At 45.0% G+C, this 22471-nt stretch overlaps 1 protein-coding gene across 2 annotated transcripts in view; it reads left to right on the forward strand.

Annotated features, from left to right (window-relative positions):
• PPP1R1A (protein phosphatase 1 regulatory inhibitor subunit 1A) overlaps positions 1-21807 on the forward strand; it is a 77657-nt gene extending 55850 nt beyond the window's left edge. The window contains exons 3-7 of one of the 2 annotated variants that reach the window (XM_080990589.1): positions 10323-10360; positions 11766-11829; positions 13810-14001; positions 18394-18517; positions 21676-21807. In XM_080990589.1, coding sequence (XP_080846715.1) covers positions 10323-10360; positions 11766-11829; positions 13810-14001; positions 18394-18517; positions 21676-21679 — 422 coding nt within the window. In that variant the 3' untranslated portion in view covers positions 21680-21807. Of the gene's footprint in view, positions 1-10322; positions 10361-11765; positions 11830-13809; positions 14002-18390; positions 18518-21675 lie in introns of both variants that reach the window. The other variant, XM_080990588.1, reaches the window with a different exon arrangement.
• The last annotated feature ends 664 nt before the right edge of the window (positions 21808-22471 follow it).

The raw sequence follows: 22471 nt of genomic DNA on the forward strand, positions 1-22471 counted from the left end.
TGTCCTCCAAAGAACTGAGGGACATTTGCCTGAAGTGGAAGGATGTGCAGGCTTTTGCAGAGCGGAACCACCCTGACAAGCACGTGACACGTGACCTTGCGAACAGTTTGATACAAGGGTCATGTCGTCTTTCAGGGAGGTGCTGAAAAGGCGGATGAAGCAGCAGACCATGGACAGGTTCTTAAGCAAGAAGCAAAGAGTGGAAGAGGAACCTTCTTCGAGTGGTCCCCTAGAGTCTTAGAAAATGTAATGTACCCTTTTTTGATTTTTAAATGTTTTTCCTGTCATGTTTAGAAACTTAATTTATTGTTCCTTCAATTTTTGAAATGCTCTTTACAGTATGTGTGACTTTAAAGAGCACTTAATAAACTCTTGTTGTACCAAATTTGGCTTTGTTTGGACTTTTTTTAACGATAGGAAAGGCATTAATTGGATTTCAATGCATTCCTATGGGATTTCGTGCTTCGCAAGACGAAAAATTCGCTAGACGAAAAAACTCGCGGAACGAATTAATTTCGTCTTGCGAGGCACCACTGTATATGAAATAGTCTGTGATGTTTTGGATCTTTTTAGCTGTGGTATGTTTGGACCGTAATCGGGGTGGGGGTTTTTTGTTTTTGTTTTTTGTCTTTTTAACATTTTTCAAGTTGTGTTTAAACATTTCTTGTTACATTGCCCAGAGAGCCATGTTACAGGGCAATTAATGAATAAGTGAAAGTAAGTTGCATGTATTGTATTGAGCAGACGTATAGCTGCCAGAGGTCCAACCTTCCATCCTCCCCAAGAGGGAGGAAGCTTGGGATGCACAGGAACTCTGCTTATACGATATTGTATTAAACAGCTGCACAACATGGATAAAATGCAACTGGTGGTGATTTCTACCACCCCTGATTAAACAAAGTCTAGCTATCAGATTTCTGTCTCACATACTGGTGTTAAAATGCACAGGAACTGTGCTAGGGCTTATTCTCTCCCTCCCTCCCTCCCTCCCTCCCCCCCCCCATTCCTGCCTCCCCACTCTACTTGTTGGATTGTTTCTGCAGTATTATTTGAGATACGGGATGCTGGTGGTGCTGTGGTCTAAACCACTGAGCCTCCCTGCAATGTTGCTCTGTCCCAGTTCCTGCCAACCTAACAGTTGAAAGCACACCAGTGCAAGTAGATAAATAGGTACCACTGCAGCAGGAAGGTAAACAGTGTTCCCGTGCGCTCTGGTTCTCGTCATGGTGTTCCGTTGCGCCAGAAGCAGCTTAGTCATGCTGGCCACATGACCCGGAAATCTGTGTGTGGACAAACACCGGCCCCCTTGACCTGAAAGCGAGATGAGTGCCGCAACTCTATAGTCGCCTTTGACTGGACTTAACCATGTGGGGGAGGGAGACAGTGCTCCTGAAGGTAGGAGTCTATCAATTGATGAAGATGATCATCCAAATGTCATAGACCAAATGGAGCAAACAGCACGCAGACCTAGTGGTGGGAGGAAAAAATCCTTAAATAAGGGACACGGGGGAATGATTAATGGACTTCAATGTCTGTACACTAATGCGCAAAGCATGGGAAATAAACAAGATGAGCTTGAGCTCTTGGTACAGCAAACTAAATATGACATAATAGGCATCACTGAAACCTGGTGGGATAAGTCCCACGATTGGAATGTAATAATGGGGGGATACAATCTATTTCAGAGAAACAGACCAGACAAGAAAGGAGGAGGTGTGGCGTTATATGTCAGGGATGTGTATACCTGTGAATCCAAGATTTAGAACCTCAAAGCCAAAGTGAGAGCATTTGGGTCAAAATTAAAGGAGAGAAGAATAACAGTGACCTCATTGTGGGAGTTTACTATAGATCCCCAAGCCAAACGGAGGACATAGATGATGCCTTCCTGGAACAGATGGCCAAGCATGCAAAAGGAAGGGAGATAGTAGTAATAGGGGACTTCAATTACCCGGATATTTGTTGGATGTCAAACTCAGCCAAGAGCATAAGGTCAAACAGATTCCTCACTGGCCTTGCAGACAACTTCATTGTCCAGAAAGTGGGAGAAGCAACAAGAGGAACAGCCATTTTAGATCTGGTCCTAACCAATGTTGATGACCTGGTTAGTGGGGTAGAAGTGGAAGGATCATTAGGCGCGAGTGATCATGCTCTTCTGAAGTTTACTATACAGCGGAAAGAAGCAGCCAAGCATACTAGGACTCAATTTCTTGACTTTAAGAAAGCCGACTTCATAAAACTTAGGGAAGTGCTGGGTGAGATCCCATGGACAGTAATACTAAAAGGAAAGGGAGTTCATGATGGCTGGGAGTTTGTTAAGAGGGAGATACTAAAAGCACAACGTCAGGCAATACCAATGAGACGGAAACATGGAAGGTGCCTAAAGAAGCCAGGGTGGCTATCTAAAGAACTTTTAACTGAGTTAAGATTAAAAAAGGATGTGTACAAAAAATGGAAAAGGGGGGAAACCACCAAAGAGGAATTCAAACAAATAGCCAGCACGTGTAGACACAAAGTCAGAAAAGCTAAAGCACAGAATGAACTCAGGCTTGCTAGAGAGATTAAAAAGCAACAAAAAAGGCTTTTATGGGTATGTTCGTAGCAAAAGGAAGAACAAAGAAACAGTGGGGTCACTCAGAGGAGAAGATGGTGAAATGCAAACAGGGGACACAGAAAGGGCTGAACTCCTCAATGCCTTCTTTGCCTCAGTCTTCTCTGATAAAGAAAACAATGCCCAACCTGAAGAATTTGGAGCAAATGATTCAGCAAAGGAAACACAGCCCAGAATAACAAAGGAGATAGTACAAGAATACTTGGCTAGTTTAGATGTATTCAAGTCTCCAGGGCCAGATGAACTGCATCCAAGAGTATTAAAAGAACTGGCAGATGTGATCTCAGAACCACTGGCAGTCATCTTTGAGAATTCCTGGAGAACAGGCGAAGTCCCGGCAGACTGGAGGAGGGCAAATGTTGTCCCTATTTTCAAAAAGGGGAAAAGAGAGGACCCAAATAATTACCGCCCAGTCAGTCTGACATCAATACCAGGGAAGATTCTGGAGCAGATCATTAAGCAAACAGTCTGTGAGCACCTAGAAAGGAATGCTGTGATCACCAATAGTCAGCATGGATTTCTGAAAAATAAGTCATGTCAGACTAACCTGATCTCGTTTTTTGACAGAATTACAAGCCTGGTAGATGAAGGGAACGCAGTGGATGTAGCCTACCTTGATTTCAGCAAGGCATTTGACAAGGTGCCCCATGATATTCTTGTAAAGAAGCTGGTAAAATGCGGTCTTGACTATGCTACCACTCAGTGGATTTGTAACTGGCTGACTGACCGAACCCAAAGGGTGCTCATCAATGGTTCCTCTTCATCCTGGAGAAGAGTGACTAGTGGGGTGCCCCAGGGTTCTGTCTTGGGCCCGGTCTTATTCAACATCTTTATCAACGACTTGGATGATGGACTCAAGGGCATCCTGATCAAATTTGCAGATGACACCAAACTGGGAGGGGTGGCTAACACCCCAGAGGACAGGATCACACTTCAAAACGACCTTGACAGATTAGAGAACTGGGCCAAAACAAACAAGATGAATTTTAACAGGGAGAAATGTAAAGTATTGCACTTGGGCAAAAAAAATGAGAGGCACAAATACAAGATGGGGGACACCTGGCTTGAGAGCAGTACATGTGAAAAGGATCTAGGAGTCTTGGTTGACCACAAACTTGACATGAGCCAACAGTGTGACGCGGCAGCTAAAAAAGCCAATGCAATTCTGGGCTGCATCAATAGGAGTATAGCATCTAGATCAAGGGAAGTAATAGTGCCATTGTATTCTGCTCTGGTCAGACCTCACCTGGAGTACTGTGTCCAGTTCTGGGCACCACAGTTCAAGAAGGACACTGACAAACTGGAATGTGTCCAGAGGAGGGCAACCAAAATGGCCAAAGGCCTGGAAACGATGCCTTATGAGGAACGGCTAAGGGAGCTGGGCATGTTTAGCCTGGAGAAGAGGAGGTTAAGGGGTGATATGATAGCCATATTCAAATATATAAAAGGATGTCACATAGAGGAGGGAGAAAGGTTGTTTTCTGCTGCTCCAGAGAAGCGGACAGGGAGCAATGGATCCAAACTACAAGAAAGAAGATTCCACCTAAACATTAGGAAGAACTTCCTGACAGTAAGAGCTGTTCGACAGTGGAATTTGCTGCCAAGGAGTGTGGTGGAGTCTCCTTCTTTGGAGGTCTTTAAGCAGAGGCTTGACAACCATATGTCAGGAGTGCTCTGATGGTGTTTCCTGCTTGGCAGGGGGTTGGACTCGATGGCCCTTGTGGTCTCTTCCAACTCTATGATTCTATGATTCTATGATCCAGGGGTCCTTTACCTTTTACCTTTAATTGTTTGAGATACATTATTGCTTTTCCTAGTTGGTTTGAGCTCCTGTATATTTAACAGTGCATGACAGGCAGAAGCCTGCTAACTGTATTCTTCATTCATAACTGGGGGGGGGGGGGGAATCTCTTCGATTTCTGCCTCCCATGCAGCTAAATGCACAGGAACACTCCTAGGAAAAATAGTTCACATATATGATTGTTATCGGCATTTTGCAGCTACATGACAGGTAGAAATTCAACAAAATTCATTCATATTTTTTTCAAAATATAGTCTGGCCCTCAACAGTGTCTGAGGGACAGTGAACTGGCCCCCTGTTCAAAAAGTCTGAGGACCCCTGCATCAGAATGACTTCTGTGGTCTTCCTATTAGAGGACCAGGGAGATGGATTTTGTGTGTTCCGACTGAGACCCTCATGGGAGCACCTGCATGCTCAAGGGCTAAGTAGAGCTTCCTATTGCAAATGTTTGTTGAATACCACCATGTGTATAGAAACTAGCCCACTGTGCAAAGGTAAAAGCACACTGGGTGCCCTCTGGCTGAAAAAGGTTCCCCACCCCTTTCTCAGGAAATGGGGCAGCTGATAAGGCAATACTCATTTGCATCACAAATCAGGAAAGTAATCAACACAGCCTGGGCAGGCATGACCTTAGCTGCCTTCCCACTCTACTGGAGTGGGTGGGGGTAGGATGTTATGAACATTTGCATGCTATTGCATCAAGAAGGGTTACACACGTGTGTGTGTGTGTGTGTGTGTGTGTGTGATTTAGCAACAAAAAGCAGTTAAATTCCTCTAGCTGCATAAATTAAAGCTCTTTTATCTCAAGGCTAAGCTGCTCCCTGGAGCTGATAGGTGAACTCACTTTATTCTGCTGGTAATTGCTCAGTCTCCTTCACTCACTGCTTTGCAGCTATGATACTCTTTTAGAAACACAATGGAGGGAAGAAGGGGTTTGAATATATCAGTAAGGAAGGTTCTGTGCTCCATCTCTTAGCATGAAAGGGGTCGGCCTCAGCAGTTGTGAGTCATGCTTCATCAGCCAGGAGAAAATATCCTCCTCGGAGAGATGGAAAGTGGCAAGAATGAATTCAAAGGTTAGGGTGGGTGGACTACCTCTGCTATGCTGGCCCCCCACCCCACCAGTCCTGGATGACTCCCCACCCTAACTTTTTTCATTTCAGCACCACAATACATTTTGCTGCTGCCATTGTTAAACAACTGGCATTCAGAAAGCCATGCCTTGTCTGCTTCAGATCACAAAGATATCAGCCAGTAGATCCAGAACGACCTTCTGGCCACCCCTGAATTAGATGGCTATGCCTTCAATCATACATTCAGGCTAACTGGCCTTTTCCCAGCCCTTCCAGCACCCTGGAACAAGGTGATTTGTGCCACTGACGTGACTATCTTTCTATACAGCGGGGGGGGGGGGACAGGGATGGGGACATCCATGGATCTCCAGACATTACTGGACTATGACACCCATCATCTCTGACCATGCTGACTGGGGCTGATGGGAGTGGGAGGGCCGCAGCTCTCCCACCCCTGTAATATAAGGTGTTCAGAAAATATTGGACTTGTTCACCATAACGAGCCAATTTCTCCTATTACCTGGAGCCAGCCCTGCTTTGTGGGAAGTTCTACCTGGAGCCAGCCTACCAACTTCATTTTCAAAGTTAAGAGAAAGGTGATTTGCTTATGCTTGCTTGAACAAGCTGCACGTCAGATGTCTCAATGGTCTTATGTTCACAAGAATGCAAGGAAAAGCTAGTTTATACAATCTTCCTGTAGAGAAGGAATAGGGAACTTGTGGCCCTCAAACTCCCATCCGTCCCAGCCAACATGGACAAGGGTGATGGGATTTGTAGTCCAGACACATCTGGAGGGCACCAGGTCCTTCATCCCTGCTGTAGAACTTGTCTGGCAGTGCCTTCTTCTAAAAACACCCTTGATTGCAAGATTATCATATGACTGTGAGTGCCAATCATCCTGGGTTAGACTGAATTTTCCTCCCTGCCAGGAATGCTCATTTGAGAACAAAAAATGCTGGGGTTGAATGAGGCCCCAAAAAAGGCTTTCTCTGCCTTTTTATGGGAGTTGCAAATGCAAACTAGATTAAACTTGCTCTGTGTTATTATCTAGCACATCTAAAGTGCAAGTCTTCTTCCTACCACACAAAGCAGATTGGCCGAGAGAGAGAGAGAAAATGCTGCAGTCTTGCAAGCGCACAACACATGTGCCTGTATCATGCTCTGATTACGGTTTCCACACAGTGTTTCTTCAACTCCCTCTCCTGACATAAACCAGCACCCCCCCCCTTCTGCCAGGAGGCACCTGTGTTTGATCTTCAAATGGAGCAGAGATAATCTGAAAGCCAAGAAATTACACGCTCCTCTTTGTGAATTCCAAAACCATCCCTTCCTCTGAGACCCAACAGCCACAGCAGCAGAAAAGAAGAAAATGTGTTTGTTAAATGGGGGGGGGGGGAGTATGCCACTGTATGGAGTCGCTGCTACAGTGCACATAAATATTGAATGCTGTGCTGAGCCCCATCTGGTAGCATAATATGAAGTCAGATCTCAGATGGAGGATATGTATAAACAGAGGTTCTGTTTCTGAAGGAGCAATTCTGAAGGCTAAACACAGGATCTCTGGTTTCCAGGGTTGGGTCTTTTTGGCTGAAGATGGAATGTAGCATTTGTAAGGCAGTAGAGATGCTTTGGAAGTTCCTGGCCAGTATAAATGCATACTTATTCTTCACCAGGAAGCAGCAAGTTATTAGGTGGATTACTCAGTAGATTTCCCCTTTAAATGCCACATCTGTCTTCAGCCTGAGTGAACAGGTGGGGGTGGGGTGGAGGAAAGACATGGACTGTCCAGATAGCCAAGACTGGTCCCTTTCACCCTCCTTTCACCTTCCTGCCCCACACCACCAGCCCATACTCTTCTGATGCCAATGGAAGTTGGCCTTCTGCATGGCCAGGGGCAGGGAGAGCATCCCTCCTTGCAGCAGAGGCAGATTTAGGGCCCCACACCTAGGGGGCGCTGCAGGGCATTGCAACCAAGACATAGTGAATTGAGTAGAATGGAAGGTGAGAGGTGGGGGGGGAGGCTCTGAATTTTGGCCTTGCACAAGGTGCCACTGAAATGTGAAAGACCCAAGTCCTTCCCTGTTGTCAGCACTGGATTAAGATACAGTGAGGCCCCAGGCCATGTGGAGTTTAAGAGGTCCGTAGTGGTGCTAAAATCAATGCTATTTTTGGTATATATTTTTGGTCCTATCAGAACAATTGTGTCTATTTTAGAGTCTCTTTCCCCAGTTTCCTTTAATTTTTTAAAAAGCCAATTATGTAAGACTTGAAATTCAGTAAAAATGTCAACTTAGTGTAAGTTTTACTCAGCATAGACCCACTGAAATTAATGAACATATGACTTAAGTAAGGGTTATTCATTTCAAAAGGTCTACTATGAGTAAAATTTAGCTGAATGCAAACCCTCATATTTAGAGGTCATTCATAGTCTGAGGCCCTAAGCTGTTGTTTGCTTAGGTTGCCCATAAATCCGCCACTGCCTTCACTCCCTGGGAGTGGGCTGTATTTCACTGCAGCTGCAGTACAGGAAAAAGGGTTAACCATCCCTCATGCACCATGATTTTGAGCCTAATCTCCACCCCCACCCTGCCTCACAAAAGTTGGGGAAGGTACAATTAATGCACTCACAATTCTTTTATTCTTTTAAGTGTCCATTCGGACCCTTTTCTCCATCAAATTCTCTATATTGCTTCTGGGCAGGTTTGCTTAACACGGCAGTTGTGCAGCGTCTTCAAACGTTGTAGGGGTTCTCGTGGCTCAAAACCAAAGAGACAGTTTTTATGAAACACATTTTTCTCCATGATTATTCCTAAGCCTGTATATCTCACAAAAGGTGTATTTGTAGCTGACTTTAAAAAAGAAGAAGCTGCACAGTTCAGATCATTGCTAAATGGGTCGTGCCCTCTGGCAGACTCTGTTTGGGCTAAGTCCCATTCCCTTGCAATCTGTTTGATCCTGCCTGGTGTCTAGTAGCACGTTGGAGCTAAAGCAGCATGTTGGAGCTGTGAGTTTCTGGGATCCTGCCGGAATGGTTTCTGGTCTGCTGGAGTTACAGAAGGGGAGCCTGGTAGTCCAGCAGTGTTCTAGTTCCCATGACAACACCCTCTTACGTTTCCTGGGTGACAGAGCCGCTCCAAATTAGGTACCCTGTGTGGTGTGTGAAATATTAGAGGCTGTCAAATGTTTGCCCGTTTAGCTTTCTATTTAGCAAAAGTCATGCTTTTGAAGGGGAAGATGCATCCTGAACACACCTATAATGCTGAAGTCATGGAGGGTAAATGAAGCAGCCCTCAGGAAGTATTGCCCTTATTCTTAACACATTGTTGTGCACCAACACTATCTCCAAGCAGTGCAAGATTCCAGGGGTTCCAGCCATTTACCCAGGGTTCGTGTTTCCTTTTGGGAATGAGGCATGGCAGAGACTGTGGTGTCTTTGTGATATGTGGCTTCTTTACGCATATATACAACCTGAGCCTACAGTGGAGGGGTTCCCAGCACCAAGACCCCAAAGGGGTACTGTTTCTTTGATAGCTGCAACCATGGATTCAAGCAGAAATCAGCCATGTCCCTCTGACCCTCTGCTTGCTACTTTTTCCTCTCCCTCACATCACACAAAACTAAACTCTGAACTCTGGGTTTTGTTCTTATCACTCTCTCATTGCTGGAGGAGGGACCCCACCCATTTGTCACCCACAGTGGCTTAGAGTGGGGGGCTGAGGGGTGCTTGGCCCGGATGCATTTTGGGGAGGGGGCGCAACTAGGCGCCCCCATGATAGGCTCCCTCATTGGAGCCTGGTTCTGGTGGGCGAGGGAGCTGCCGAGCCAGTTTCCTTGCTCCCGGCTGCAGTAGCTCCGCTCCCGGGTCAAGCCTGGGGGTGGAGTGCAGGAGAGTCAGCGGCAGTGCTGCCTCTCTCCTCAGCTGGGCTGCGTGTGTGCCTGGCTGCAGCTCCACTCCTGGGTCAGGTCTGATGCTCGGATTAGTGATGTTCAGATCTAGTATTCAGGTGTCTTTTTCCACCTACCTCCTGTCCTGGGTAAAACTGATTAGCGGATGAGTTGGCAGGAAATACCTCTTTGGGCCCAATGAGGGAAATATTTTCTGTATTGATTTTATTTTGTTTTTTGTTTTTTGGTTAAAAGTCAAAAGCAATGCCCAGTCAGTCCTAATTGCTTGTTTGCACATTCATCAGTCATTCTTTTACATTTCTCTGACTAGGCATTCTCAGACCCATTGGGGTCTTGAAGAGAGTTGCAAAGCTCCACAAAGGCCTATGGTCCTGTGCCTCAATCAGCACCTTGAGCCACAGATAACCCTAATCCCAAAAAGTACTACAACAAGGAGAACCATAGAAACACAATAAATTGAACTGAATTTAATGAGAAGCAATTTAATCCAAAAAATGAAACATTCCAAAAGTTTAATGAGCCACCACCACATTATAACAACATTATGGAAGAACTCCACTCAATACACTCTGAGAATCCCTGGGAGTTTTCTCATTCAAGCTATCCTTCTCCCAAATAATCCTGGGAATTGTAGTTTGCCCCTCACAGAGCTGTAGTTCCCAGCACCATCACACTATAGTTCCCAGGATTCTTGAGGATAGGCAGTGTTCTTTTGTGCATGATCTTCTGGGGGGGCAGCCAAGGGCGTTACTTGCACCTATTTTGAAACAAGTGAACCAGGTTTATCTCCTGACTGATTTGGTGACTCTCCCTGGCTTGCCAAAATTATGCCCCCTTCATCATGGCATGATTCTGTCTGCTTCTTTATTAACGTATTGCTCTTTTCCCCCTCCCTTGTGTCTCCTCTCCACACATACAAATCCTTCTCTCCCAGAAATTGATGAAGACCGCCTCCCCAACCCTCTTTTGAAGGTATGTATAACTTCTCCAAGGGGTGAGGAACTGAAGTCCAGTTTCATTTATCCAGCAAAAATGGGTGCTAAAGTATGTCCTGGATAGAACCATTTCAAGCTGCAGATACAGTTTTAAGGCACCCCCAGTGAAAATTCTCCATGCACATAGAAAAATGAAATGTCAGTGAAAAGGTTCTCCCTGGTGTGCTAGCTTTCTATGTGAAGAGGATGGTTGTTTGTTGGCAAGCGTTGACACAGGCAACCTTCTTCCACCATGCACCTAGTCCAGGAAAAGGCTTCATTGCTTGATCGTATAGTAAAGTGGTATTTATTTAACATTAATTTGGGGAGTGAGAAAGAAAGAATATTATCTTTCTAAGCCAATCCAAGTGCTTGGAAGGGTGCCTTCTGATCCTCACCAAACGTCTTGCCATCACCACCAGCTCCACCACCTAATGCACATCCTTTCATTTCAGTTGGTGATCATATAAGTCCTCAGAAGAGCTACTGATCTCATGGTAGGAGGAGAGAGGGAGCATTTGCCACTGCTGCTCCTCTTCCTTGACTTAAGGAGCAGTGGCTTGAAGGAGAGTGTCGTGATGGTGCTGGTGGAAAGATCTGGTGTGGATGGGTAGGGGGGAGCTAACACTTCTTATCTCGTTTGGATTTTAATCTAGCCAGGGGAAAATTCCTGGCCTTGAAATATTTCCTAATGTGGCAAGTTTTAGGAGCTGCTAAAATTCTTCTCCAAACATAGAGAAGTTCACCAGCATCTTCCACCTCCTATTGTCAGCTGATGGGCATGTGGGGGCTCACCTTGTACCATCAAAGGAGTAATCCAGAATGCACCTTAAGTTCCCAAATGTTCCTTTGAAGCCCCACCCATAACCACCGCACACCTGATGCCATAAATGATGTCAGGTGTAAGATGGGCTTCCACAGACCAGTCTCACAAGTCAAATGGGGAGGCCTGGCAATTTGGCCCATGTGCCCACAGGCTGCTCACCCCTGCTTTAAGAGCCCCAAGTCAACGGGTGCTGGTTTTCCTGACATGAGACTGCAGTGAATGGGAGCACTTCCCACATCATGCCTCCATGGGAGTGGACAAATCAGGCACCCTTTTTGGTTTGAATCTTGAAGGGAGGGGCTGCAGGTGGGGAGGGACTTCTTCTGGCAGGTTGTTGCTATGTAGACTAAAGGCACCTGCCCATCAGGCAGTGGCACGTTCTCTCCAGACGGACTGGGCCCATCAGAGAGGAGAGGCTGCATTTTGAGAGGCCTTGTTCTCACTGAGCATCTTCTCTTTCATTCCTGAACTGGCAGGATCCAGATTCAGGACATAGCTAAAGTTTTGCTCCAGAGTTTCCACCTAGGGGCTCATCAGGTATTTTCACCTCTCCCCCCACCCCCACCTTTCTTTACAGCCAGGAATGTCGATGTCTCCAAGGCAGAGGAAGAAGGTTTCTCGCACCACCCCCACCATGAAAGGTAACAGTGGCTGCAGTTTAGGGACTAGTTGACTCCAAGTGAAGAGCCCTTAATGATTCTTGCCATTACCCAGCCTGAGCGTGTTGCTTCACTCTGGGAAGGAATGGAGGTTTTTCTTAACTTCGTACAGATATTGGCAGTGCTTTGAAAGCAACAAGCTCTCTCGCTGCTTTCCCCCACTCTGAAAGGCTTGGCACAATGTCTTTCTCTGCACTCTAGAGAAGATCAAGAGTTCTGTCAGTGAGGTTCTGTGCAGGATAGGCTAAACCCCTGCGTCTTCCCCACTTCATTAGCTTGGAGATGGGGGAGAGCGCTGGGGCTCACAGCCACAGCTCCTTCAAATGGCAGCATGTTTCACCCCCGCAGTATTTCCCCCTTCTCTTTGTGAGGTAATGGCAAGGTCAGTAGCCAGCACAAGTTTTTGTCTGGCTGTCTATTGACTTGCTTGCTAAAAGCACTGAAGGCCCACAGATGGAATGGCTGTTTTTTCAAAGGTGTGCATGCGCATGCGCACACACAGACACACTGCTATGTCCCTTGCTTGGCAGTATCCCAGGAATGCCATCCTGTAATTAATGACATGGTCGTTTAAGAGAGATTAGGATTTATTTTTAAACAAGCATCCTCCAATTATAGGGCTGGAAGGTACCTTCAAAGGTCATCCAATCCATTCTGTTCCCCCCAACTGGTCTTAAGCCCATTTGCACGTAAACAGCCCCAGGCAGATGCTTCTCCCAACCTATTTTTACAAATGCTCATTCATGGCATTGCTCCAGAATGTCCAACTCTTAGAGACGTGATCTACCCCCATGGAAGACCCACACCTCCGCCCCCCCCCAAGTGGGTCTGTACCAATTTAAGATGGATTCCTGCATGTAGAACAGTTGCCAACCTGATATCCGCTTGTAGTGAGGGTTTTAGTTATTTTTCACTCATGCAAACCTACCCACTCCCATTTGCAGTTGAACATTCTGAAGTGCCCACAAAGATGTCCTGTGTGATTCTTCTGTACGTGTGGATGGGTTCTAAGTTGTCTTTGTGTTTTCCCATCTACAATTTTCTTCTTTCTGTCTGACTAAATGTGTCTGGTCCCCCCTCCTCCTCCTGCAGTCTTTCCTCATAAATTTTGCATTGAACCATTTTATATTTTGCATTGCTCTACATTCCCTCCAATTTGCCCACCCTGCTATTTTTTAAGCCTTGCAGAGCACAATTCTCAGGCTGTGACAGAGTCACAGGATCCATTTTGGAGCACAGAGAGATCAGGGTTGAAAGAGGAACAGGTTCCATAACTAGAGGTCATTATGACTCGTGGGTGATGGAGAAATTATGTTTTCCAGAAAACAGGTTCAAGTTCTGACAACCAGGATTCAAGGTCAAATATTCATATACTAGGTCATTAGGCATTGGGTCAAAAAGGGTGATAATGGCACTGACAGTGTGCTCCTATGCATATCTGCTCAGAAGTGAGTCCTCCTGACCTTAGTGGAACTTACTCCCAGGTAAAGGAGCCCAGGGGTAGGAAGCATGGAGTACAGGAAGTGGTTTAGAACACTGTTCTTCAACCTTGGGGGATTGTAACCAACAAAGTCTTTCTGTTGGCACATCTCCGCAATGGGACTTTGCCTCCCCCACATCTAAATCCATTCTGTGATTTACCCCAACACTCTGGAACAAATTGCACAGGGGGCAGGAGAGGAGAGGGAGAGAAAGACCTGGTACGCAGGCAGAAATCCTTGCACCAAAGGGACCATTTCGTTTGCCACAGCCCTGTGTGTTGGGCTACAACTACACCTTCCTTCAGTTCCCAAGTCATCAAAAAACACTGCCTACTGGTAGCTGAATGTTTCTAAATGAACAACTCTCCTTTTTTACAACTGGGCTTAAAAAAAATTAAATGTGTGCACAGGAAATCGTCCCAGACTCTTTAAATTTCATATTTTTCATGAGGTTTTCTTCCTCCCCTTCTCCCTCTTTCAGAGCTCCAGCTGATGGTTGAGCACCATCTCTGCAAGCAGCAGGCGGATGAGGAGGATGTCAGCACTGGGAGCCAGGAGCCACACAGTCCAAGCTGCTGCCCTCATGCCAACTCAGAACCTGGCCACAGTCCTGGGAGTTGCCCTTTGGCCCAAGCTCATGCTCAGCTGGGGGAGCCCATTGGCCTGGAGGAACGTGAGTATGTTTCAGTCAACTAGAGGCATTACCCACTTTTCCTAGCTTGATGAAGCCCTCCAGATGTTTTGATGAAGGTTGATGAAGGTTAGCCTACATTTTATGCTTTATTTTAGGGTTCTCATATTTTGAAGAGCAAAAAAGAGGACACATTTGCCAACTTCTACTTTTAACAATGGATAACTATGACGACACTCATTTTATGTGCCCATGAAAAGGAGAGCATGTCCTGGAAAAAGAGGACATATGGCAACCCTACATTTTATCCCATAGAACTCAGTGGGGGCATAGAGGTCTTTTCTGATTTGTGCAGTCCTTTATCTGCATAGCACCACCCTGGAATCTGTTTTTGGTTTTTTTAAATGGTCCATGTAATATGATCGATCCATGACAGCCTATGTGAAAGCAAGCTGTGCATTAACACAATGCTGCTGCAGATCATGCTAATAGCCTGTGCGTGTGGCAGGACACTCTTCTCCTCCACACTGCAGCAGGCAGCCTGAATGCAAAGTCATGCCAAAAAATCCTTTGTCTAATAAGGAGATCCAACAGTGGCCTCTAGCGGATGTAGTTCAAAATGATAGCCGAGCTTTGCTTGAGTCCTCTCTCTGTGGGGGGGGGGGGGAGGCCTTCCTGGAGGGAAGCGTTTTGATCCACTCCCTGTCTTGATAAATGATTTATCAGGGATGTTCTCTCTAACAAGCTCTGCCCAAGCCCCTTGTCAAATATTCATAGTGTGAGCGTGTCCTGCAAAGTGCTGGGGCTGGATGATGGGCTCAAAACAGCTGTGGTCTCCCCTTTGACATTTCACAGAAGAGGGAAGATGGCTGCTCTTGTTTTCCATTATAAACAGGACTTCAGAGTGGAGCAGGGAACAGGCAAAAAGAGCAAACTGCTTCCCTAGAGACTTGTGTCATGTCCCACCAAGGGTTGTGAGTGGGGTTCTCCCCCAACCTAAGCTCAAGTAATGTATGTTTTATTATTTCCCTTGGTTGAGAACTCACAGCTTTTGAGGAATATGCTATGGGAAGCTGTCGTCCAAGACATAACAACTGGAACTTCAGCCAGGGCCAGCCTAACCGTAGAGTCAGGCTAGGGGCCTTCCTCAGCTTTCTCTTGGAGAAAGAGACCATTGCCTGCACCTCTGGAGGAAGGGCATCCTGGCAGAGGCTTAGCTACTGGGCTGAAATTGCCCTTGTCCTTTCCTGGGGATTCAACCAAGAGCCACCTTGATCTCCCCCAGCCCCCCTGGGGCACAGGCACAATTGTAAGCTGGAGGAAGTAAAAAAAGTGGCAGGCATTTGACCATGTTTCTCCCTATATAAAAAATAATAAAAAAGGCAAAACAGGTCCAAGATGTTTGGGCTATTTTATGAGAAAATGTGTGTCTGTTATATGGGAGACTCAACAAGAACAGTTCTTATTTTCCTTGCCCCAAGTAAGAACATAGGAGCTTGGCTGGATCAAGCTAATGGCCCATCTGGTCCAGGTTTCTGTTCTGAGAGGGCCAAGCAGATGCCATGGACAGCCTGCTCCTCCGTGAATTTATCCAGCCCTTTTTAAAGCCATCCAAGTGGGTGGTCATCCCTGTATCTTGTGGGAACGATTTGCACAGTAACTATGCACTGTAGGAAGAAGTGTTTAATTTTGCCTGACCTAAATCTCCCAACATTCAGCTTCTTTGGATGTCCCCAAGTTCTAGCATTATGAAAAATGGAGAAAAACATCTGCCTCTGAACTTTCTCCTTGCTGTGTATAATTTTATATACATCTATTGTGTCCCTCCTGAACTCATCTTTTTTTTCTAATTCCAGAGGGTGCATTATAGAGAAACAGTGTTGTGTTAGAAAGGTGGGGTGTGTGTGTGTGTGTGTGAGAGAGAGAGAGAGAGAGAGAGAGAGAGAGAGAGAGAGAGAGAGCTGCTGTTGACTGAATGAATTGCACAATCACAATAGTAAAGGACTGGTAAAAGAGGTAGCATGTTACACTTTTCAGCGCTTCCATAGACAGAGGTTTCTAATATATGTAACTGATAGATGTCCAGGAATCTGAGGGTGAGTTTCAGTCCAGTTTAAGGAATGTCCAGCACAATAGCATGTGATTTAAATTACAAGGATTTAAAATGAAACTGAGAAGATGTAAATCCAGTCAACTCTTGGAAATGTTAGGTGGCTTGTCTTGTAATAGGACACAGTGGTGGAGAGTTCAACATTTTGACTTGCCTAAGGCAGCATCAACAAGAATCTTTTGAGCTAGCGGTATTTTTAATACAAACTGGCCCAGTATCATGAAGCAGCAAAAGACAATACACCCAAAACAAAACCCATTATAGGGACCAGCATTATCACATTCATTCTCCTTGCAAGAACCTAAATACTCTTGGATGTCTTGAATTTTGGTGAAAAGAATGGTAGTTCTAGTTCCTTTTTGATGTTTTGTAAGAGTGTGATTCAAGAGAGGTTTAGAGTTGGACTCAGTGGCATGAAAATGCCATCCCTAAGAGATGGAAGAAGCTGCAGTGCCCAGTCAGTTAGCCTGGCTCTCTTAATAACTCCACCCTATGGCACTTCATACATAGAGCTGCATAAGTAAAGTATGCATCATGGACAAATGCATCATGCAGGCGATTCTATGTACCTACACACAGGTTTTCCTGTGCACACTCCCCCCCCCCCCCCCCGCTTTTGTCAAATCGCAGTGCCTCTTGCATTGTCAGGAGGCTGACGTTTGTGTGATGGCACAGAGAACTGACTTTGGAAATGAAGACCTCACTACATGATTCTCTCTGGATATTGACCTTTGTCAGTGATGGTCCATGCCCCCCACCCCGATAGCAGGCTTGGGGAATCTATGGCCTTCCAGATGTTGTTGAATTAAAACTCCCATCAACCCCAGCCAGCACAGCTAATGGTCAGGAGAATGGAAGTTCTATTCCAGCAACATCTAGAGAGCCGCAGGTTCCCCACAGCCACCCTACAGACACATTCGTCACTCTTGAGACACCTGCCTTTACCCATTCTCCAAAGCAGCATACACCTTCCTTTAGGCTTTGTATGGGGTTTCTTATCACCCTCAGCTCCTGCTTCAAACCTTCTTGCCTCACTTCTTCACTCAACCTGATTTCTGGGCCTATTATCCCTTCGTTCCCCCACCTTTTCAGATGACTGCACCCATCTCTACTCAGCACCTGTGGCTGATCCTTCCTCTTCCAAAGCCAGAATGTTTATGAACATTCCATGATGGCCATTTGTCCACAAAACTTCTCTGTGCGTATAGGCAGCTATATGCACATAGCAACCCACTCCCATCAACATTTTCTCAACACATGAACATTGAAGCTGAGGTGGTGGGCACTTTCCTCTTTTCATGTGCACACATGTGATTTGCACACAGAGGAGGCTCTTCTGAGCAGCCCTGTTGCAGCTATTTAGTCAATGGTTATGGAAGGCACACAAGTTGCAAAGGTAAAAATGTACACTGTTATAGAATATTGATCAAATGGTTACATTAACAAAATGTACATTACAACTTTCTCTGTTACCCTCTATTAAAGAAATCACCATCATACTCCCTGTTCTTTTCCCATAGACAAAATGCCCCAACTGAAGATTTTCTTAAGGAATATACTTGATGCAGTCTAGGCTTAATTAGCAGCATTAAGATACTTTTCTCTTCTTTTACTTTTTTGATCCCTTTGCTGGGGAAACCGAGCCAGATGGGCAAGGTAGAAATAATAAATGATTATATAATAATCATTATGATTATATAATCAATTATTATTCCTATTACTATTGCACACCCTCGCAATCCTTTGCATGCGTGGAGCTTCCAAAGAGTTGTCTGCTCACTTTAACAGAGGTAACGGCTTCTCAAGTGCCAAGAGGTGTGCATACAGTTTTCTCTGGCAGGGTTATAGATGGGGGAAGGCACACCTGCTGGAGTTCAGAACGGCCATGTGGCCATGTGGATTTGGGAAGAGGGGGCTGGCTATGACTGGAATTTATTGTCATGACACACTGAGTTTAACATTCCCTGTGAGCTTCCCATTATTTATTATTCATACCTTCCCAAATCTTCCCTGAGCAGTTCCAACCAATTGAGAATCTATCCATGCATATATGTAGTGAGAAGTAAGTATAACTGTGTCTGCTTATTAACAGTGAATCTCATCTGGTATGCCTTTACTCAGTGACCCAGTTTAGAGAGATTTCTCTGGAGCTGTTTTGACAGCCGTTCTTTGGTTTTATTGTTGTTATTGTTCTCTATACGCCAGTATCATCTGCCAATGTTGCTGTTCTCCCTATTCCGCTCCGTGGCTTGATTGTTTTGTGAATCAATTAAAAAATCCCTCCATTTCCTCATGGACTTATTGACAATTGTTTTGTGCAGAAGGAAGCGTCACGGGAGCTTGCTGCGCAGAGAGACCCAGTAATGTGAAGCCAGACCTGTCCTCAGAGAAGCAAGGAGTTCATATACCACCGGAGAGCTCTGGGGAGAAGCAGAAGCTGGCCAAGGAGTATGTATAGCTGTGCCTCTAAATTTGGGGAGAGGGCAGGAAAAGGGAGATAAAGGAGGCAACTCTGCTCTGAATAGAATGGACACCCAGGGGTGTATTATACCAATTCTGAAATTGCCGTCATTAGTGATATATAGTCTTCCTTTATGAGCTAGGGAAAGTATTGCAGGGAAAAGCCTTTGACTTTGCTGAATGGTTACCTCTTTGGGGTTTGGAAAGTGAAAGTAATTTGCAATTCACCTTTCTCTTGCTCCTTCATAGCTATTATTTCCCCAATCTGTTGCTGCTTCAGCTGCTTTCCCTAGGCTTAGGGCTTTCCTCCCCCACTTCCTTCTTGTAATCCAGGTCAGTGATGGCTTAGCAAAATGAAGTTGATTTAGAGTGAAGCAGCACTGCCTTTCCTTGGAATGGGTGAACACTTTTTGCCACATTTTAAAAAAAAGATCACCTGTAAAATACTGTACCAAAATCCAGGAAGAGGTGGATGGTTCATAGCTGCTGGATTTTGTGTGTGTGCAAACAGTAGCTTCACATTTTCAATCGTTTCTTTCAATCAGTTATTTCTATTGTCCCCCACCCCCACCCCAGGAGAGCAGGCTAAAATGTGATAGCAAATAACACCCATTCACTTGGAATTTCAGCATTTTCTGAAATGCAATGCAAATGTTTGCCCAGATGAATAGGGACACTGTATATCCCAGAAGCGCATCAAGATCTCTCTGCACATAGTAAGGAAGAATAAACCCATAGTTCTGCCTTGGTGCATAGTAACCCTAATATGACCTGCTGTATGCACATCAAAGAAGAAATTCCATATGTTGGCACACATGCATGGCACTGAGCAGAACACTGATGCAATGTGGATACTTTATTCTGCAAGGGGTATGTACATCTTAACATAGGGATGGATGAATACCAATGCCAAAATAATGGGTTGTGGCCAATGTTAGTCCTACTTGGAGTAGACCCATTAAAATGAATGGATAAGACTACCAGGTCTATTAAGGTAAATATGTCTACTCAACCTGGTGGTGGTTAACCCCAACCCCCCTTTTTTCTGTTTTCTAAACTTAAAAACATGTCAAACATGAGCCTTTTATACATAGGAATGGCACTCAGGGCAATATTTGAAAATGCTCATTCAGATATTGCCACGTGAACCACCTTTGTGATTCTTCAGTTCATGCATTTCAGCACTGAGCAACTGAACAGGAAAATGGGTTTGAGAGCTATGCTTAAATAAAGGCAGCGTGTCCAGGTGAACCTGAACCAGAGGATGCTCTGGGGTACAAAATAATCATGATAAAATATTTATCTTTTGCTGTGCATGTGCAAGCAAGCTGTATTGCAGATCAAAAGGCCACAGGTGCCAGGCCATCTGCATGACCTCTGGCACAATGCAGACACATGCAGCTGCAAGTCCCGCAGTGATAAAAATCATTGGATGGTGTGAGAGTAGGGAGAGAGCGAGAGCATGTTAGCTCTGCGGGTATCAAATTCCCTTTGTGGATGCCTGGATTATGAAGTCTCACTGTGACTTCAATTAGTTCTCCTTTCAGCTTAGATTAGTTCATTTCAGATCAAATTGGTCAAGGGAAAGGTTTGGTTGCTTCACTCAAGCCCAGGCTTAATGAAAACTGAAAGGGACGTTCTTTGTACTTTAGTATACTGAGAATGAAGATACAATGTGGGCCCCAGGGGAGATGCAGACACATGCAGCAGACTTGGCACAAGTCTTCACTCTCTGGCTCCCGCACACCTGAGTGCCTACCTGTACCCGGCAATGTGTTGTCTTAACACAAAGCACAAGCCAAACAGAAGCAGAGATTTCAAGGTTCTTCAACAGTAAGAGCTGTTCGACAGTGGAATTTGCTGCCAAGGAGTGTGGTGGAGTCTCCTTCTTTGGAGGTCTTTAAGCAGAGGCTTGACAACCATATGTCAGGAGTGCTCTGATGGTGTTTCCTGCTTGGCAGGGGGTTGGACTCGATGGCCCTTGTGGTCTCTTCCAACTCTATGATTCTATGATTCTATGATTCTATGATTCTATGATGCATTCAGGCACCACTAAAAGTGATGACAACCCTCTTATTAGCATTGGACAGTTTGACTATTTTGTTAAATTTACCAAGGGCTGTGATTAGTTTGGTCTCTATATTTAGTCAAGGGGCAATTTTAGAGATCTTACTGGATCATATCAAAGATCTGTTGCTGAGCCAACAACCCTCCCCACATTATTCTTTTCCCCTCATGGTTGGATGTTCAGAGGAATATTGCCTCCGCTCAGCTGGGGCTGAGAGGAGTTCTGATCCAAAAATGTGGAGGGTACCAGGTTGGCAAAGTCTGTTTTAAGACGGTCTGTTGAGCTTACATAGTTCATAGCTGTTAGTAGGCATATCCTCCAGTGAGTTCACAGAATCACAATCAATAATTATAGAGCTGGAAGAGATCCATGAGGATCATCTAGTCCAATCCCTGAGATTAAGAGTCTCATGTTCTACCAACTGAGCTATAAGGGGTCTAATTCCTTCTTAAAGCTATCTAACCCCATGGCTTTAAATTCCGTTGCATCTTGCATGCAAGAAAGAACATTTCTTGCCCATCAATTCCCTTAGGTGACCCTAAGTCCTAGTATTATGAGCCATGAAGAAAAATGCATCTCTGAACTCTCTCCATGCCATGCATAATTTCATATATTCTGTCCTCACCCACCCACCCAAAATAGTCCCACACTCTTTAGCCTTTTCTTACAACAGAGGTGAAGAACATTTGGCCCTCCAGCTGTTGTTGGACTACAGTTCCCATCTGGCCCAGTCAGCATAGCCAATGGCCAGAGATGATGGGAGTTGTAGTCCAGTAACATCTGAACGGCCACAGGTGAGCTATCCCTGCCTTTTGCAAGGAAAACAATCCAAACCCTTGGTTTTTGTGATTGTCTGTTTCTATATCTTTTCCAGCTCCTAGATGTCCCTATTTCAGATGAGGTGATCAGAAGTAATGATTGAAATAGGTATTGGACAAGATAGCAAGCACCTTTGCCGCATCTGTCACAGAATAATTAAACTCTTGTGCCTATCCCAGCTCCACTTTATAACTAACCTTGGTCTTCAGCAGCCATTTTGAAGAGCCTGTTCTACAAACTTTGTTTGTTTGTTCCATAGGTGATGCACTGCTTCAGGAATGGAGGTTACGTCTGAACACAGGCGGAGCTCATGCCTACATACGGGAATATCACACAGCAGTTTTCTTTAAAGAATTTTTTTTTAAAAAAAAAAGATTTCAATGGCTGTTCAGATGTTTGTAATGTCCCCCCCCCCCCTTCTTCTTTTTTAAATGAAATGTCCAATGGCCTAGGGGAGGGTGTCTATTCAGTTTTGGGCTTGGGCTCATGTTTTAGGTGTTGAAGTAGAAAAAGGTGAATCAGCACTAGAGAGTATGTTTGTTAGTTAGCAGAGCTGGAGAAATCTCCATATTGTACATTTATCACTGGCCCAGTTCTCCAGAACAGCAGATGAGTTTGTAAAGTCTTGTGCCTGGAGCTGAACCACTTTAGAGCTGGGGGTGGGGAGTGAGGCACATGCTTGCGCACTCCCAGCACACACAATAGATTTCTTTATGCCAAGAACTGCAGAGAATTCTAACTTAGCTCTTTCTCTGATGTGCCATTTTTTATATACAAATATTTTGTTGAAGTAGTAGTCGTTGTTGGGTAGAAGAGCATTCAGTCATGTCAGCTTCCACCTGCAGTCTCACTTATGTAGTACAGCTCAAAAATAGGTTTACCATTATTTCATCTGCTGTGGGAGAGATCTAGGCCACCAGCTAGATGATTTTATTCCCTTAGACCTCATTTTTCTATACTCTACAATGATGTTTTCCTAGCCGTCCAATACTGATTTCTACAATTTTTTATTGCTTTCTACTGTAGCCATAGATAGGTGCAGGCTGGGAAAATCT

Source organism: Podarcis pityusensis (assembly GCF_964106645.2).
Source record: "Podarcis pityusensis genome assembly, chromosome: 2".
Taxonomy (NCBI): domain Eukaryota; kingdom Metazoa; phylum Chordata; class Lepidosauria; order Squamata; family Lacertidae; genus Podarcis; species Podarcis pityusensis.